At 42.4% G+C, this 19,812-nt stretch overlaps 1 protein-coding gene across 4 annotated transcripts in view; it reads left to right on the top strand.

Annotated features, from left to right (window-relative positions):
• The window catches only part of RYR2 (ryanodine receptor 2), a 760,386-nt gene that overhangs the window by 508,417 nt on the left and 232,157 nt on the right, over positions 1-19,812 (top strand). For all 4 annotated transcript variants that reach the window (XM_086679587.1, XM_086679586.1, XM_086679585.1 and 1 more), the window contains 8 exons: positions 118-470; positions 2,031-2,145; positions 3,683-3,843; positions 5,760-5,919; positions 6,298-6,384; positions 9,091-9,317; positions 12,671-13,475; positions 16,212-16,412. In XM_086679587.1, the coding sequence (XP_086535713.1) occupies positions 118-470; positions 2,031-2,145; positions 3,683-3,843; positions 5,760-5,919; positions 6,298-6,384; positions 9,091-9,317; positions 12,671-13,475; positions 16,212-16,412 (2,109 nt within the window). The remainder of the gene's footprint in view (positions 1-117; positions 471-2,030; positions 2,146-3,682; positions 3,844-5,759; positions 5,920-6,297; positions 6,385-9,090; positions 9,318-12,670; positions 13,476-16,211; positions 16,413-19,812) is intronic.

Genomic DNA, 19,812 nt, shown 5'->3' with positions numbered 1-19,812 from the left:
ATGCCAAGTGTGGGCCGTGTTTGGGGTTTTAAAGACGTGATGTGTGTTAGCAATCTTTAGCATCAGGAGGTTGACTGTGTTGATTCGAATTTGAACTATCACTTCTTCATTCGCTAGGTGACCAGAATAGACGGCACCATCGACAGTTCTCCGTGTTTAAAAGTCACCCAGAAGTCCTTTGGCGCTCAGAACAGCACTGCCGACATCATGTTCTATCGCCTGAGCATGCCAATCGAGTGTGCCGAGGTTTTCTCCAAGACGGTGGCAGGCGGGCTCCCAGGCGCCGGCCTCTTTGGGCCCAAGAATGATCTGGAGGATTACGATGCAGATTCTGACTTTGAGGTTCTAATGAAGACAGCTCATGGCCATCTGGTGCCAGACCGTGTTGACAAAGACAAGGAAGCCACAAAACCAGAGTTTAATAACCACAAAGACTATGCTCAGGAAAAGCCCTCTCGTCTGAAACAAAGGTCATTGATACATGGAACATAATTTCAAATATGCAGTTATTTTGTGGGGAGGGGTACAGAGTGAGGGATTTCCCAGGGTCCATTTGTCCTTCCCTCTCCTTCTCCTTTACGTATAAAGGATTGGACAGGCGACAGTAACGCAAACTGTTTGTCATCGAATTTGTTACCACAGACATAATCTATCCCAGAAGTTACTTATTTAAGGCACTTTTTTTATTGTGGTGAGAAACACCTAACAAAATCTACCATTTAAACCATTTTTGAAGTGTATGGTTGTGTAGTGTTAAGCATGTTCACATAGTCATGAAACAGGTCTTCAGAACTTTCTCAGCTTGCAAAATTGAAACTCTCTACCCATTAGACAACTCTCCTTTTCCACCTCCCCCTAGCGTCTTGTAATCCCCATTCTCCTTTTTATTTCTGTGAATTTGACCACTTTATAAATGTGGATTCATACTGTGTTTTTCTCTTCTGTGTGGGATTGGCTTAACTCAGCCTAATATCCTCAAGGTTCATCCATGTCACTGCACGTGCCAGAATTTCCTTCCTTTGTAAGGCTGAGTAATACCCCACTCTGTATGTACATATTTTGCTTATCCATCTGTCCGTTGATGGATATTTGGGTTGATTCTTCCTCTTAGCTATTGTGAATAGTGCCGATGTGAACTGCATGTGCACATGTATTTTTGAGGCCCTGCTTTAAATTACTTTTGATACATACCCAGAAGTGTGGTTGCTGCTAGTTCTGTGTTTAAGTTTGTGAGGAACCTTCATGCTGTTTCCCACAGCAGCTGCGCCATTTTACATTCCCACCAACACTGCACGAGGGTTCAATTTCTCCACATTCTCGTCAACACTTGTTACTTTCTGTCTTTTTGATGATGGCCCTCCTAATGGCTGTGAATTAGTGTCTTCTTGTGGTTTTGATTTGCATTTTCCTGATGTTCAGTGATCTTGAACATCTTTTCATATACTTCTAGGCCTTGTATATCATCTTTGGAGAAACGTCTTTTCAGGTTCTTTGCCCATTTTTTTTATTGGGTTATTTGCTTCTTTGTTTTTGAGTTGTAGGATTTCTTTATATACTCTGGATATTAACCCCTTATATATAATTTACAAGTATTTTCTCCAAAGAGTTTTTAAGATGTTTATATTGACGTTCTTGGTTGAAACTTAAAGTATTCTCTCTAAATAGTATTTTTTATAGACACGAGGCAAGTTATTTTAGCATCCTTTTTTGCACTAAATCTTAATTTCTCCAGATCAGCGTGATTGACACTGTAGTTCAGATAATTATTTGTTGTGAGAGTCCGCCATGTTAATTGAAGGATATTTAGTCACATCCCTGGCCTCCACCCCCTAAATGCCAGTGGCACACCCCCACCCCCCCACCCCCAATGTGTCAACTAAAAGTATCTCCAGCTGGGAGATAAAGGCATAGTTTAGGGAACAAAAATAGCCCTGGTTGTGAACCACTCTACTAAATTGATGATATGCACATGTTTTAAGTAGGCAGAGATTTTTAATGTTGCTGATCCCCCGTCCTGTACTATATTTCAGATTTTTGCTTAGAAGAACAAAGCCAGATTATAGCACGAGCCATTCTGCAAGGCTCACGGAAGATGTCCTTGCAGATGATCGGGATGATTATGACTACTTGATGCAAACGTCCACGGTATGAGGTTGAAGCTTTTGTCACTTATTTCTCAGTTATTGTGTGTTTCATGTCAAAGAGTTCCTTTTCATTCATCCTCTGTAGCTGACTTATTTTAAAATAAATCTTTGCTTCTATTTTGGGGACTGAAAGTTGAAGAAAATACAGGTATATTCTGAGGTGTATTATGTGGTAAGAGAAGTGTTTTAGGCAAAATAACTTTATGACATGCTTAATCCTGATTTTGGTATCATGTTTCCTGGGAAAATTTTAATTTCCACTTAATTCTTCCAAGTGCATATAATTTCCTTCATCTTAGTGATATGTCTAAAGGAAGATCATTTATCATACTTTGTTGGAGGTCATGTTTTGCTCTCTGCCAATTCATGTTTAAACCGGAGTGCCTGGCTGACTCGGTAGATGGAGCATGCCACTCTTGGTCTCAGGGTGGTGAGTTCAAGCCCCATGTTAGGTGTAGAGCCTACTTACTAAATAAATAAAAATTTAAAAATTAAAAGAAAATAGGGGAACCTGGGTGGTTCGTTCAGTTAAGTGTCTGACTTTGGCTCAGGTCATGATATTGCAGTTCATGAGTTCGAGCCCCGTGTCCAGCTCTGTGCTGATAGTGCAGAGCCTGGTTGGGATTCTCCCTTCCTCTCATTCTGTGCCCCTCCCCCACTTGCACGCGTGTGCGTGCAGTCTCTCTCAAATAAATAAATAAAACTTTAAAAATAAATAAACAAACAATGCTTCAAAAAACAAATTTTTCAAAACAACTTTTCATAAAACACCAAATGGGAAAAAAATGTATAATTACATCCCTTGTAGAGTGCCACCATGTTTGAGCTAGATTTTTACATATTAGATCTGAGCTATTTCAAAGTGATTTTTTTTAATATTTATTTTGATGGAGAGAAAGAGAGAGAGATTTGGGGGGAGGGGAGGAGAGCGAGGAAGAGAGAGAATCCCAAGCATGTTCCGCGCTTTCAGCACAGAGCCCGACCTGGGGCTCAGTCTTCTGAATCATGAGATCATGACCTGAGCCAAAATCAAGAGTTGGATGCTTAATCAACTGAGCTACACGGGCGCCCCTCAAAGTGATTTTAAGGTGTCAAAGTATTATTGATAAAAAAGGCAAAGCATATTCAAAAAGGTGGGTGACAGGTATAAAACACTAGCATAAATTAGTGTGCTTGTATAAGTTTCCAGAATTTGAAGTTTATCTGCCTGAATGGATTGGTGATTTTATTACATAAATATGCTATGTATGTGCACATACAGTTGTACCCATATTTTAGGAGTATGAAAGACCACAAATTATTTAGTGTGTTTGCTCTGACAAGGTCATTTCTCTTCTTCCCATTATTTCTGATTTCCTTTCCATTATCTCTGCTTTAAGACTTATCTTCTTCCAGTGTCCGCTCTTTGTTCTTGTTACATTTTAATTAGGCCGAATGATTTTAAACAAAGAAATGCAGTCAGGCAATTCAAAGGCATTGCGTATCAAAGTTTTGTTTCTTTTTAACTTTGCCAACATTTGATTTTGCTGTCTTGACAGTACTATTACTCAGTGAGAATCTTTCCCGGCCAAGAACCTGCTAACGTCTGGGTGGGCTGGATTACATCAGATTTCCATCAGTATGATACAGGCTTTGACTTGGACAGAGTTCGTACAGTAACCGTTACTCTAGGAGATGAAAAGGGAAAAGTACATGAAAGGTCAGTTTTTCTCAATTTTTTTTTCTTATGTGAATGATATCTGATAAACATGTTGATAAACCTAGGTGTTTTTTTTGTTTTTTTGGGTTTTTCTCCCCCCTTGGATTTCCTGTCCAGGATCATGTTGTATTTATAGGAACAATATCATGAAACCATTCATGTCAGTGTCCGTTTTGTTATGCATACAAGCCAGTAAGGAATCTGAATACATTAAAAGTGAAAAACATTATAAAGTAAGAGCAGTGCATCCTTTGTGGGTAATAGTCTACATTCCTTCAGGTGACCTCGTACGTGACTAACAGCTTGGGTTGCCAGTACTAAGCCTTTGTTTTAGGGATTAGAGATGGGTGGATGTGAGGCTTTTATGGTCTGAAATGTATCTTTGGGAACGGTTTATGTGGTGGGGAGAAAACTGGAGACAGTGCGGGCTAGTAGTTTAGACCAGGTGGACGCATTTTAACTCAGACTGAGGAGAAGTGGGTTCTTTCCTCAGCTTTGCCATTGACTCGCTGTGTGGCTTTGGGTAAGTCAGTTACACTTTCTGTGCCATCCTTTTTTCATTTGTAAAACAAACCAAACTCAAACCAAACCTTCAAAAAAGTGAAGAAGGCTATCTTCCTTGTGGAATAAGACAAGAGAAGATCTGGCCATTTGCATCTGTCTTTTGTGCCCATGCATCCTCTCTGATCTGCTGTGACAGGTGTCATAGAGGGAGTCCGCCATAATGTTGCTTTTCTTATATACCTGCATCATCATTTTTGGTGACCAGAAGCTCACTCTCCTGTCTTCGGGTTGTAACACTTAAAACTGTGGAACTTAGCCCTTGAGACCATGGGCCAAGCCAGAATGTCCAGGAAAGAGTGCTTTCTTTACAACAGTACGGGAGCCCCATACCCACCTGTCTCTGGGAACATTCTTGAAGGACACATTTGATTTTCAAAGATGGCAACGGTACAAGGAAATAACCCAACAGAGGGACGGGATACCTGGATAGATGATCTTAGTGTAAGAAATAGAGGGCAGGGAAGGGTTGTTGAATGTTTTGTAAGGAGTGCAAAGAAACACAGCCAACCTGATTATTCCAAAACTGATTTTTATCTCAGCCTTCTTTTTCTTTTCCTCCTACTTTCCTGCCTTTGACTTTTTTTTTTTTTTTTTTTTTTTTTTTTGCTAGTTTCATTAACATTTTCACTCTGCTGTGGCAGAGAAAGGGAAGGAGGCAAAACTCAAGTCACTTTAGGTTTATTACCATCTCTGGGAAAGGTTTCGGTGGGGATGAAACTCAGGTGGGGGTTTGTTGTTAACGTCAGTGATGTTATGCATATTCTAGCTAATTCTTTCTCTCATAACAGATCACCAGGAATTGTCCACAAAGGGGCATAATGTTAGCCAAATTTTAAATATGTTGAATCACTGATGGCTCAGGTAGAATTTGCCTACGGACTTTGACAGTGTTCAGAAATGACTGCTTCTCATCTCAGAACAAGTGATTAAAAAAAAAAAAAAAACATGAGAATGAGGAGAATGAAAATTGCAAATTTGGATGATTATTAGTTAAACTTTTTTGAACCTCAGAACAAGGTCCAGTTTGGTTTGAGTTTTTGGAGGGGAAGGCGCAGGTCAGTTTTTACTTGTTTCCGACTTGTTGACCTGTCTCCATTAGGTGCAAAATTTAGAAACGTGTAAGACCGGATTCAGAATATCCACGACGTCAGTGGAGTTTTTGCTCCGAATCACAGAATCGGCCCATTGTGCACCCCTCCCATTACAGCATGAGCTTGTTGCTTGCACAGCATAATTTAGGTTTAGTTTGCAAGACTTTCTATTGTATCTGTGGTCGTACAAAGATAAAAATGTGTTTTGTTTTTTGTTTTTTGTGTTTTGTTTTGGTTTTTTTTTTTTTTTTTGAAATCCAGCATCAAACGCAGCAACTGCTATATGGTGTGCGCGGGCGAGAGCATGAGCCCAGGGCAAGGACGCAACAATAATGGCCTGGAGATCGGGTGCGTGGTGGATGCTGCCAGTGGGCTTCTCACGTTCACCGCCAACGGCAAGGAGCTGAGCACCTACTACCAGGTCCGTGGGCAGGGATGGTGGCGTGCTTCTGGGAAGAAAGCGTTTTGTCCCCGTGCACAAAAAGCACATTCTAGAAGATCGAAAAGTACCTTAGAAAAGAGACGAAAATGAAAACCAAAATGAGCCTAATTGGGCCTTTTTAGTTCTCTTTGAATAATAACATTGCCCTTCAGGGGAAACAGTACAGGCCTCCAAAAATGTTCGCGTAATAACGAAATGAAATACCCTGAATATTTGTTGAAAGAGGAGATCCATCTGAAAGAACACAAAAGTGTCTGGGCCCCTTCTGTCAAGTGTTCCTTGGTCATTATAAAGAAAATATTTTTTCTTGGTGTTCCTTCTTTGGCTAATACTTCCAAATTCATTTCTTTATCTAAGGTGGAGCCAAGTACAAAGTTATTTCCTGCAGCTTTTGCCCAAGCTACAAGTCCCAATGTTTTCCAGTTTGAGCTGGGAAGAATCAAGGTAAGAAAGATTCATTGCTGGTATTCTGTTTGGGGTCTTCCTCTTAGGGAATAGCAGCTACTTCTCCTTAAATAAATTCAGTATTTTTTTTAGCAGCAATGTTAGTGACAGAAGTGACTCTTTTAAAAAAAAGGTAAGCCATGCTTGAAAGTTCTATAATTTCCTTCAGGTGGCTAGGGCCATGTTAATTTATTAGAAAGGGTTTGTGCCACAATTTAAATTACTTATTAAATATTCTGTAGGAAGAAGAACAAAAAAGTCTTTCTCTTTACTCAATAAAACTAGGCTTATTTGGAACAAAAATGCCAAATAACATACCACTTGATTATCTGGAACTCACAGGTGAGCTAGTAAATGGGCTTAACGACACGAAACTGGTACATTGTGGTAAGTGCTAGAATAGTGCACATATCCAATACTCCAGGAACAAATGAAAGAACAAGGTGGAGGTTGGAGGGGGATGGATCGGGTAAAGCAAAGAGAAGAGGAGACATTTAGGTTGACTCATAACTGTTGAATAAGAGATCTCAGAATACACTTAGTAGGAGAGGACATCCTAGGCCGAGGAAGGGCAAGAGAAAGCAAAAATATTTGAGTCAAAGTGCTGAAGGTTAAAGAATTCAATATGGCTGTAACAAAAGGTGACTTCCAGGATGTGGCTGGAGATTAACATTGATAGAAGGTAGACTGAAGCCAACCTGGAAAGGCCATGAATGCCTCTCTAAGAGGTTGGTACCTACTGTATAGGCAGTGTTGATCCCATTGGAAACTCGAAGCTGGGGACTGAGCATAAGCAAACCTGTTTTGGAAAAATACATTGGCAGTAATGTGGAGGTGGCAATGTGGAGAAGTATCCATTCTCACAAGAATGAGAAGAGGCAGTAGTGCTGAGTTATTGATGATTTGATGCCATCCGCATGGGAGATGATGAGAGCCTGAGAACTCATGTTGGAGAGAGAGAGGGGTAAATGAGAAGATGTTTTAGAGGATAAATGAATAGAATTTGACAGTGAATTGGACAGATAGTATTCGTTGATGTATTGGATTCAGGTACTCAAGGAGAATGAAGAATCAAGGATTAAATTAATTTTGTGAGTTTGGACAAACTAAGGGATGCTAAGACAACAAGCGGAAGAGCTTGTTGAAATTCAGGAAAAGGAACTGAATTGAATTTTGCTGTTGTACAAGTTGAGATGCCAGGTGCACGTCGGGGTGGAGTGCGGTGGGAGGTTTTACAGTGCTGGCTCGGTGACTTTGGACATGCTCCTTAAACTGTGTGAGCTAAATGTCTACCTTTGTAAAATGAGATGCTCAGCAGCCACAGAAAGGCAAACATAATATGGATGAAAGGAATCCATGACTCCTGTTGGTTAGGAGGGCTTCTGACCTTGCCAGTAGAATTTGGGCAAAATGATGGACGAAGCTATACTATAGTGAATTCAAGGTTGAAAATTAGAGAAAGACAGCAAATTTGGATGAATAAACATATAGACAGAAAGATCAATTGATCGATTGATCTGGCCTCCAGCTCTTCCTCAGACTTGCCAGGCAGACTTCCTCCTTGGGTCCTTTGCATTGACTGTCCCTTCTGCATGGAAGGGACGTCACCTTCTCAGCCGTACCCATTATGATCATCCTCCTTATTATTGCTGCCCTGCATTCTGCTTCCTCTATCCTGGGTCCCCACCATGACCTCTTGTGTCATAGGCTATTTAATTTGCTTTTTGACTTTGTCTATTTTATGTTTCCAGTTAAAAAAAAAAAAAATGGAAGCTGGATGAGAGGAGGGGTTTTGTGTGTTTTGTTCACTCAGGGCCCAAAGCAGTATCTGGCTTTCCTCCCCGCCCTCTCCGTTATCAGAAAAGAATAGGAAGGTAGCTGGAGGATGAGATAGTCTGAAAGTATGCAGCAGACAAGACTTTATGGGAGAGGGAGACACTGAAGGTAATGGGACAGGTGAGATCGTTGTTTCCATATGGCCCATGACGGGCAGGCGGAGGGGGTGTCAGGGTCATGAGTGAATGAATAAGCTTCGGCCAAGTAGAGACCTGTGTTGCCCTGAGACCAGACTGAAGGCGCTAAGAAGGCTGAAGGTGATCCATACTGAAGCTGGAGCAGGGTGAAGAACAATTAGATTGTGTTAATGTCTGATGAACTCTGTTGTCTTGTGTGATGGTGCTGTTTGTCTGTTGAGCTGTCTCCGGTGTAGAACTGGCTGCTGAAACCTGACAAACCTGACTTGTAGGTGAGGGAGCCAGTGAGTGAGCACTTGAAGGATAAGGTGGGCGACAGAGGACAGACCAGGAGAGAGAGCCAAGTGCGTGCAACCCTTCCTGGAGTTTGGTACCGCAGACAGCCACAGGCTTGCCAGATTTGGTGAGGGCCCAGCTTGTAAAAAAAATACGCAGATTATGTGGTTCCACTTGGTTGTAGCTGCATTCTCAGCGTACCAGGGAGTGTTTGCGAAAGAAATCTAGCTCCCCAAGCCTGTTTGCCAGCCCTGAAATTTTAGGTGTGTTTTCTCAGGATGTTTTCGCCTCTTGACATTTCAGGAGCCATTCATCCCAAGTTCTGTTATTTCTTGTATTAACGTTGCCGGACACAGAGGGTATCTCGCTTCCAGGATCTCTTTCCTGTGCAGAACTGTGGTCATTACGTTATTAACCCCACGGATTGTTACAAATTAGTTCTTTTTCTGCTCCCTAGAATGTGATGCCTCTCTCCGCGGGATTATTCAAGAGTGAGCACAAAAACCCTGTGCCACAGTGTCCCCCGCGTCTCCACGTGCAGTTTCTGTCCCACGTCCTGTGGAGCAGAATGCCCAACCAGTTCCTGAAGGTAGATGTGTCTCGAATAAGTGAGCGCCAAGGCTGGCTGGTGCAGTGTTTGGATCCTCTGCAGTTCATGTCTCTCCATATCCCGGAGGAGAACAGGTCAGCCCTGTGTGCCCTTTACCGTCTGATTAGGGCCCTTTGAATTAGACCATTGGCCGGGGGCTCAGGTGTGCTGCTGGGGAAAGAAAATGAAGCTTAAAAATATCTTATTTCTGGGGTGCCTGGGTGGCTCAGTAGGTGAAATGTCCCACTTCAGCTCAGGTCATGATCTCCTGGTTCGTGAGTTCGAGCCCCGCGTCAGGCTGTGTGCTGACAGCTCAAAGCCTGGAGCCTGCTTTAGATTCTGTGTGTCCCTCTCTCTCTGCCCATTCCCTACTCATGCTCTTTCTCTCTCTCTTCCTCAAAAATAAATAAACTTTAAATAAATAAGTAAATAAATAAACTTTCACTATAGATCATGAAGAGTTTGAGTCATTTTCCCAAAATGTATGAAATACAATTGCACAAAAAAGAGTCACTAGAACCAGATATGCAGGCAAGGTGAGGACAGGAAAATAACAAAGTCCAGGGCGAGACTGGCACGGGGTCACTCACACCACATCGTTCTGTGTGGTTGGTAAAGTCCCACAGTGGCTTCAGGCTTCCTAGAAGCCAAAGAAAAATCTGATGAGTTCCCAAATTCAGAATAACAAAGGGATGTGCCAACTAGTGGCTGAGTAGAAGCTTTTTCTCATGCCCCAATACATGGCCAATAATTAATACTTAACAATTTGGGATGGCACTACACATATGCTAGTTCTCTGGTTCCTTCGTGACACATATCACTGTTCATAATTTACATACTTTTTGGTTAAGATTTCCCTCCTCAGCTAGATGGTCAGCTCCCTTAGGGCAGGAATTGTGTCGATGTTGTTCACCATCGTATCACCAGTGCACAGTGCTTCATCCATAGTAGACCCTCTGTGTAATATTTGATGTATAAAAGAATGATATTGACTTATGAAAAATATTTCTCCATTGAGGACTGTTAAAGAGTGTAAGGTATTATATTAGCTTTTAATGCAGTAACAACCCCACGTCTCAGTGGCTTGTGAACAGACGTGAATCTTTTGCTCACGTTACGTGAGGTTGTTGGTCCGCTGTAGCTCTGCTCCAGGCTGTGGTGGGCTCTGAGTGCAGACTTCCTCCTTCTTACCCTGAGACCCAAATTGATGGGGCAGCTCTGATCTGGGACATACAGTTTCCACAGCCAATGGTGGATGTACAGGAGGGTTAACAGACACTTCAGGTCTCTTAGAACTTCTTTTTGCTTGTGGCAGATGTTACATTCACTCACATTTTATTTTATTTATTTTATTTATGACTTGCCTAAGCAAGTCATATAGTCAAGCCCAAGCTAAGTAGGGCAGATCAGACTACCCCATATACAGGACAGACGGAAGAAGAGGGAGAATATTTACCAATGACAGTATGGCGTGTGCTAAGGAGGTGTTATATTTTATATTTAAACAGATAAAATAATGTCCTTGTAACAGATAGAATAACAAGTTATTTCTTTTGCTATCCTCCCAAGTAAATCCATAGCTTATTAAAGTATGAATATTGCTATAAGGAGTTGGTGTGGAAAGACAGATTAAAGTAGTTGAGGTATATGCTTTGGTTTGCCCTGACCTAAGTGTAGAGTCATGAGATGGAGACTATAGATCCTTCCAGAATTCTCTTATTCATTCATTCCAGACATATATTAGTTCTCATTGTGTCCCTGGCATTGGATACTAAATGGTGTACAAAACAGATGGGACCCTTACCTTAAAAGATTTCATGGTCTAGTCGGGAAGAGAGGTGCTTTAAAGGAAGTAACAGGGTGCCCTAAAGTGAATAATAGGAGGTGGGTTGAAAGGGGCAGTAGCTAATGTAAATTGTGGAGTCCTTCGTTGTTTTTTCTAGAAACTGGCAGTCTGAGAGGAATTAGATGGTAGGCTAAGTTGTGTTCTTCACTAAGAAGCTAGAATGCAGAGGTTCTGTGTTGCTACGGTGAACAGGTTTATATATTTTGACCATCAGCCAGGTTCATAGTCTTCTTGAGAGCCTGGAGAGCCTAGGTAAGACATGAGAATCATTGTCCGCTATACTTTGAGAGAGAAGGCCTGCTCAGTTATACCTTCCCAAGAATTGGGTGCTAGCAGCCGGGCCCCACAGTTGTGTGGTTTCCCGGAGGCCTAGGTGAGTCATCATTTGCTTTTAGTTTCCGACTCGGAATGCTTCTGATGCTGAGATTTGGGCGGTAGGGTCTGGAATAATTTTGCACCATCAAGCCACAGTGGCTTTTCATAGAATACCTGTGACCCGGGAAGCATAGACACAGTGGATGGGCATGGACAGGATGATCGAGTATGAAGGATGGTGACAGAGCTTAACAACAAATAATCACAAGTAATTACTCAGCTTCTACTGTGTATGAGGTTAACTGCTAGACAAATATTAATGAAGTCATATAATAACCCGTGTTCTGATGAGTTTATATTATAGTCTCACCAAGGACACTTTTCTAGATGAATGAGTCATTCCTTTTATTGTGAATATATCAAGTTTCTACTTTTAATTCTACAGTGTCACCCATGAGCAATCTTAATAAATTTAAATAAATAGTGTAGAAACATTAGCACATCGAAAGGAATTACGTCCTCTTAAAATTGACTTCATTTTGAAAGGAATGGCTTCACTTCAGGCATATTCTGGCCATTTTAAGTTTTTTATGGGTTGGAAGGGCATGATACATTCTAGAAGCAAAATGGCCCAGCGTAGACTCAGCTTCCCAGTAGAAACTTTGCTACGCAAAATATCACAAATAGTATTTTTTTTTCACAAGCCATACATTCCCGATGGAAACCAGGGCTGCGCTGGTCTAAGTCTGGGGCCGTGAGGGAGGTGTAAGAAGGTACATCACTTCAGAAGCATTAGTCCTCCATTCTCTTACTTCCGACTGGTCAGGCGAATCACTAATCATAGGTCAGAGACAGGGACAACTTAGCCTAAGGGAAAGGTCTCTGGCTTTCTGGGGCAGCTTAGCCAAGTTGGAAAAGGAGATTCAAGATTTTCTAAGGAGTGCTCAAATTCTGAAAGGAAAGGAGACTCGGGTGCAGATCGAGACTCAGTGTCTACAAGAGGTGCCCCAAACCTGAGGGTGATTGATGGAGGATGAAGCAGCTTCAACCACTAGTGGTTAGAAATTTCCCACGTAAAATTGCATATGGAGGAAAACTTGTAAAATACCTAGTACTGACAGAGAAAAAAAAAATACACCATCATGAAACCTGTCATAGAAAATCAGGAACAAAAATATGTTTCCGTAACTTTTTGAAATTTATGAGGTACTTAGATCTCTCCTGTGATGCAGAGTTTTTAGAACTTTTCCCCACCTGACCTTGCTACCACTCTCCTCCTTTGTACAGATCTGTTGACATACTGGAGCTGACAGAGCAGGAAGAGCTGCTGAAATTCCACTACCACACGCTCCGGCTTTACTCCGCCGTCTGCGCCCTCGGGAACCACCGGGTGGCGCATGCGTTGTGCAGCCACGTGGACGAACCCCAGCTGCTCTACGCCATCGAGAACAAGTACATGCCCGGTTTGCTGCGGGCCGGCTACTATGACCTGCTTATTGACATCCACCTGAGCTCCTACGCCACTGCCAGGCTCATGATGAACAGTGAGTTCATCGTGCCCATGACGGAGGAGACCAAGAGCATCACCCTCTTCCCTGATGAGAACAAAAAGCATGGCCTCCCGGGGATTGGCCTCAGCACCTCCCTCAGGCCACGGATACAGTTTTCCTCCCCCAGTTTTGTGAGCATCAATAACGAATGCTACCAATACAGTCCAGAGTTCCCGCTGGACATCCTGAAGGCCAAAACCATTCAGATGCTGACAGAAGCTGTTAAAGAGGGCAGCCTGCATGCCCGGGACCCCGTGGGGGGCACCACTGAATTTCTCTTTGTACCTCTCATCAAGCTTTTCTATACTCTGCTCATCATGGGGATCTTCCACAATGAGGACTTAAAACACATCTTGCAGCTGATAGAGCCCAGTGTGTTCAAGGAAGCCGCCACTCCGGAAGAAGACACTGAGGCTCTGGAGAAAGAGCCCTCCATGGAAGACTCCAAGCCAGAAGGAGCTGGAGAAGAAGAAGCCAAAGGGGGTAAGAGGCCCAAGGAAGGACTGCTCCAAATGAAACTGCCTGAGCCAGTTAAATTGCAGGTAATGAGAAAACAAGACAAAACGAAAAAACAAACAACAACAACAAAATTTTTTTTAGTGAATTTCAGGGTCACTATTACAGTATTGATATTTGCCTTTGTCTCTTTTCCTCTTGGTGGTGGGGGAGGGGTGTGTGTGTATTTTTGTGTTCGTGTATAATGATCGTTTTTCATAAAATTAACCAACTTCCTGTTGTGTTTTGGGATGTGCCAGTATAATTTTCTTGCATTTAGAATGGAATTCATGAACGGGGCGCCTGGGTGTCTCAGTCAGTTAAGCGTCCGACTTCAGCTCAGGTCATAATCTCATGGTTTGTGGGTTCCAGCCCCGCACTGGGCTCTATGCTGACATCTCAGAGCCTGGAGCCTGCTTTGGATTCTGTGTCTCGCTCTCTGTCTCTGTCTCTGTCTCTCTCTCTCTCAAAAATAAATAAGCATTAAAAAAAATTAGAATGGGGAATTCATGAATTTTCCAATGGTGTCAGTTGACAATAGTTGATAAGAAATACATTTAGTGATTTGGGTGTGTGTGTCTAGCACTTTTTCTCCTCCTCTTCATTAGCAATTTCTCTTTTATTTCTGCAGATGCATTCCACCAACTGTTTGTTGGAACACCTGAAACAGAAGGGACCCCTTACCCCCTTCCTCCCCTGCCCCCACTCTCACTAGCCATAGAAACACTTTGTTACCAGTAGGTGTGCCCATTCTCACACAGCAAGATTTTGCTTCCTGCATGTATGTTTCTCAGGAATTAAAGACATTGCCTGTTTCTTGTGCTTATCAAGATGTCTGAAAGATCCTTTCTTAACACGTCTTGAGTCCGTAAGAGTCCATTTGATGTTTGCATCATTGACAGGCTCTTTTACTTTTCAGTCCTCAGTCAGCATTGATTGAGGTCTTCCTTTGAGCCAGACGTGTGGTTCTGGGTGGAGGAAAAATTTGCCAGCTGTACCTTCCAGACATTCACAGTCTCTAAGGGAAATATACATGTATTTATCTATTTCTGTTAAAATATTTTATTGATAATTGCATTAAATGATCTGAAGGAAAAGAATGAATTGCAAGAAAAAAGAAAATCTCAACTGGATTACCGTGAGAAAGGTGAGGGAGTCCTCTGTGAGATGGTGACTTTTAATTGGAGTTCAGATGGATGAGCTGGAGTCCAGTAGATGTAGAGAAGGAGTAGGAAGAGTGTTCTAGGAGCTTTTAGCACAGAGCACAACAAAGGTTCTGAGGCAGAAAAAGGCCATTTAACCTAATTAGCTAAGGAAAGAGGGTGAGATAGGCAGGAGGCAGGTAACATAGAATCCAGGCATTTGACAGACTTTAGATGTTATTCGGAGTTCATTTAAAACCATTAAATAATTTTAACTTTTTTTAATGTTTATTTATTTTGAGAGAGAGAGAGAGAGAGACAGAGCATGAGCAGGGGAGGGGCAGAGAGAGAGGGAGACACAGAATCAGAAGCAGGCTCCAGGCTCTGAGCCGTCAGCACAGAGCCCGATGCTGGGCTTGAACCCGAGAGGGAGATCATGACCTGAGCTGAAGTTGAATGCTCAACCGACTGAGCTACCCAGGCGGCCCAACCATTGAATAATTTTAACAAGGGAATTTGATTCTAAAAATTTAATTGTAGCTGCTGTGATGAAAACTGATAAGGAGAAGAGCTAGTCTTCCAGAGTCCACTCAGTCGAGAGGCTGTCACGCTGGTCCAGACCCAAGGGGACGGGCTTGCACTGGGGTGGGGTGAAGGAGATGAAGAGGGGAGTGGATGCTAGGGCTACGTCAGAGCTGGCATTGGCAGAAATGTCCCTGTTGTGGTTTTAAAGTTCCCTTTAACACTGCTTTGTATTTATATCACAGTTGGTATTAAGTATATTTAAATGTTTTCCGAAACATGGGCAGAGCGTTCTCTTGTAGGCATATTTCTACCAACATATTCTCTCAGTTAAAAATCCTTTTAGCTGAGGTGCCTGGGTGGCTAGTTGGTTAAGCATCTGACTTTGGGTTTCATCTCAGGTCTTCATCTTGCACTTTATGTGTTCAAGCCCTGTGTCGGGCTTCACACAGCGTAGAGCCTGCTTGGGATTCCCTGTCTCTCTCCGTCTCTCTCCATCCCTACCTTGCCTGTGCCGTCTTTCTCTTTCTCTCCAAATAAATAAATACGCTTAAATCCTTTTGACTTCCGGTTGGAGAATACCCAACTCGGCATTTAATGAATGAACAGTGAAACCACTTAATTAATTTACATGCAGAGTGTGGAGGTGCACAGTTCTAGAATTAGTATAGGAGCTCAATAATGTCCTCAGGAAGCCAGCTCTTAATATTTTCCTGTGCTCCTTAGTCTTCGGTTTTCATCCTAAAGTGAAACAGTCATGTCACTCATTACCCAGTTAAACCCAGTTTGAAAAGAGAGTGTTCTAGTCTGTTATTATTGGTGTGAAATCTTTCCCACGAGACTCCTCACTGAGTTCGCCTTATATATCTCATTTGCCATAGCCCCGGTAGCTGCCGAGGAGGCTAGGGCAGTAAGTGTCCACCAACGGGGCATGCATTTACCCTTTTAAGCTTAGAAAAATTGTAGGTTTTATCCCCTGGGACCAAGCACAGTGCTGCCTACACAGAATCAGAATTCTATTCATAGAAGAGTTGATACTAAGCGTGTCTGCCACAGGTACACATTAACTACTTAAGATTCCTGAATTCACCCCTGATGTCTTGTTCATCGTCTTTTTAGATGTGTCTGCTGCTCCAGTACCTCTGTGACTGCCAGGTCCGACACCGGATAGAAGCCATCGTGGCCTTTTCAGATGACTTTGTAGCCAAGCTCCAAGACAATCAGCGCTTCCGTTACAATGAAGTTATGCAAGCTTTAAACATGTCGGCCGCGCTCACTGCCAGGAAGACAAAGGAATTTCGATCCCCACCTCAGGAACAGGTACAAGAATGAAATGGAAATTCTTCCCTTTTTACTTTGGGCTTTAGTTCATTCAGGATCCGTACATCGTGAAATTACAGTATAAATTACAAGTGTTTTTTTTTTTCCCCCCTGTTCTCCTTAAACTAGCCAAGTGGATTTAGTAATTCTTAGTTTCACCAAAGGAAAAGAAAAATCTTCTCAGTTTAAACAAATGAGAGATTTATTGAAAGGTATCATGTGTACCATAGACTCTTCGAGGAGACCTGTGTGCCAGACTCTGAAGTTCTACATGTAGAGACAGTACCCAGGGGCGCCTGGGTGGCTCAGTCGGTTAAGTGTCTGACTTCGACTCAGGTTGTGAGTTCACAGTGGGTTTGAGCCTCACGTCGGGCTCCGTGCTGACAGCTCAGAGCCTGGAGCCTGCCTCAGATTCTGTGTCTCCCTCTCTCTCTGCTCACACTCTGTCTGTCTCTCTCTCAAAAATAAGTAAACATTAAAAAATTAATTAAAAAAGAAACCATATCCAACCACAAGTGGATCTTCTTTGGCTGACCTGGCACCACCCAGTGAAAAAGAACCCTTCACTTCTGTGACTCAATGTCAGACCTTTTCTGTTTGGTCTCTCCTGAAAGACCAAATGTCACTACTGCTGCCAGGCTTGCTGAGAGATTGATCACCTGTTTATGATATCCAAACCCAGATCTGCCTAGGTACAGCAGAATCAAGGGCACATGCCTGAAATAAACAATTAGCTGGTCTAGAATCTACTTCCAGATGGGATGCACACTATCTTCAGTATCTTACCCTGACCTTTTCTCTATGTATCAAGATATTTCCAAACGAAAATGTTTGTGGACTAATTGAAGAATTTATGTTTTCTCACCAGAATGCAGTTTCTTTGAGGGAAGGGACATGGAATTTTGTTTATTGCCACAAATAGCATTTATGGAGCAGAAAACAAGACCAGGCTCCCCCAAATCAACTCCATTCGTTAAACCGCTATTGGGAGCTCCTGCTTCTAGAAAAATGGAGTACGTGTGCCTTTCCCTGGTCTTCTAAGTACAACTGTCACCCTGGAAATTACATAAAAGACAACATACAAAGACTCTGAAAGATAGAAAACAGGAGACTGACAATGGAACTTGGGACTTGAGAAACAACATGGTGGTGAGTCCCCTGGATTTTCTTTTCCCCTCATCTATGCCAGACTTGGAGCTAAAGAAGCTGGCAACCCAGAAATGCTGATGGGCACCGACAGGAAAAGCCCCGACAAAAGCCTTCTTTGTCCAGCCAGAAGACCAAGAAAACCATCTCTCTAGCAAAACTGAAAGCTTTTAGGTACTAACCGTACTACATCAGCCAAACACCAGTCCAGACTGCCCCACCCAGCGAAGACTGAGTGGGAGCCTAGCCTGCCACCCTCATCAGGCTGTAATGAGGTGCCCCGGCCGGAACTGTGAGGAGCTGAGACTTTTCCCAGCTGGGTGGTAATGAGGCTTGCGTCTTCCAAAGTGTCAGGAGAGGCTAGGGAGGGAGAAGTACTAAGGCACTCTTGCCCTTTCCAGCCGGGGTTGTGCGGGTACAGGTCTAGGGGGAACTGGTCTCCCAAACTGCCCAGTGGGAACAAGACCTTCTTTCCTCAAGTGCTCGTGGAGGCCGAGTGGGGAAATGGTCTTCCGCTCCCACCTGGAAGTAACAAGGAACAGGGCAGGTTAAACTCTTCTCCTGCTAGCCACTGTCAGAAGAAGCCGGAAATTTAAGATCGAGAAGTCTCATAGTACCAAAATGCCCAGGTTTCAGTTTAAAAAAAAAAAAAAAAAAAATCACTCATCATATCAAGAACCAAGAAAACCTTGAATGAAAAAAGACAATCACTAGATACCAACTCGGATGATCTCCAGCTCATGAAGATTTCAGTTTCTCTGACAAGGCTTTTAAAGCAGCCATCATAAAGCTTCCAAATGGAAAAAAAAAAAAAAAAAAAAAAAAAAGTCTTCACAAAGAAAGAAACATAGGAACAAGAACCAAATGGAAATTTTAGAAATGAAAAATAGCCAAAATAAAGAAACCTTTAATGGATACACTGAACAGCAGAAAGGAGACAGAGAAAAGAATCATTGAACTAAAGAGGGAATAATAAGAATCACCTACCCAGTCTGAAGAATAGAAAACAAACTGGAAAAGAAAATAAAGCTTTAAGAACCAGTGAAAATATAACAAAATATCAAACGTCCGTGACACTGGAGTCCTAGGAATAGGAGAAAGAGGGGGAACTGAAAAAAAAAAAAAAAAAAAAAAAAAAAAAAAAAAAAAAAAACCTTGGAAAAAATAAAAGTTGAAACTTTTCAAGTTTGGCAAAAGATACAAAGAAAAAGACTCAAGGGGCACCTGGGTGGCCCAGCTGGTTACGTGTCTGACTCTTGATTTCAGCTCAGGTTGTGATTTCAAGTTTGTGAGTTTGTGAGTTCAAGCCTTGAGTCGGGCTCTGTGCTGTCAGCGCGGAGCCTGCTTGGGATTCTCTCTCTCCATCTCTCTCTGCCCATCCCCCACTATTTGTCTTTCTCAAAAATAAATAAAGAAACTTATAAAAAGAGAGAAAGAGAGAGAGAGACTCAAGAAGCTGAATAAACCCTAAACAGAATACCCGAAGATATCTAAATCAAGATATACCATAGTCCAACTTCTGAAAATGAGAGACACAGAAAAAAATCTCACAAGCAGTGAGAAAGAAATGACACTTAGAGGGAAAAAACAATGTGAGTGACCAAGATTTCAGACCACAAATCATGTAGGCCAGATGGAGGCAGCACACTGGTTTTCAACTGAAAAAAAGACTGAAAACCCAGAACTCTATAGGCAATGAAAATATCCTTCAGGAATGCAGGGGAAATCAAGACATTCTCAAATGGAGGCAAAGAATGAGATTTGGACTACAGCAGGCCAACCCTGAAGGAAAGCCTAAATGAAGTCCTTTAAATGGAGAGAAAGGGGCGCCTGGGTGGCTCAGTCGGTTGGGCGGCCGACTTCGGCTCAGGTCATGATCTCACGGTCTGTGAGTTCGAGCCCCGCGTCGGGCTCTGTGCTGACGGCTCAGAGCCTGGAGCCTGTTTCAGATTCTGTGTCTCCCTCTCTCTCTGACCTTCCCCCATTCATGCTCTGTCTCTGTCTCAAAAATGAATAAACGTTAAAAAAAAAAAAATTAAAAAAAATTAAAAAAAAATAAATGGAGAGAAAATGACAATAGAAGAAAATTTGGAAAATCAGGAATGAAGAAAGAACAATGGAAGGTGTTAAAATAGGAATAAATACAATGTATCTTCCCTTTTCTTTTGGGTTCTCTGTTTTTAAAAAATTTTTTTAATGTTTATTTATTTATTTATTTTTTTTTTTGAGAGACAGACATGAGCTGGGGAGGGGC

This window comes from Puma concolor, chromosome D2 (assembly GCF_028749965.1).
Source record: "Puma concolor isolate L17-30 chromosome D2, mPumCon1.1.hap2, whole genome shotgun sequence".
NCBI lineage: Eukaryota > Metazoa > Chordata > Mammalia > Carnivora > Felidae > Puma > Puma concolor.
Note: the sequence above shows the minus strand (reverse complement) of the source record. Positions and strands in the feature narration are given on the sequence as shown.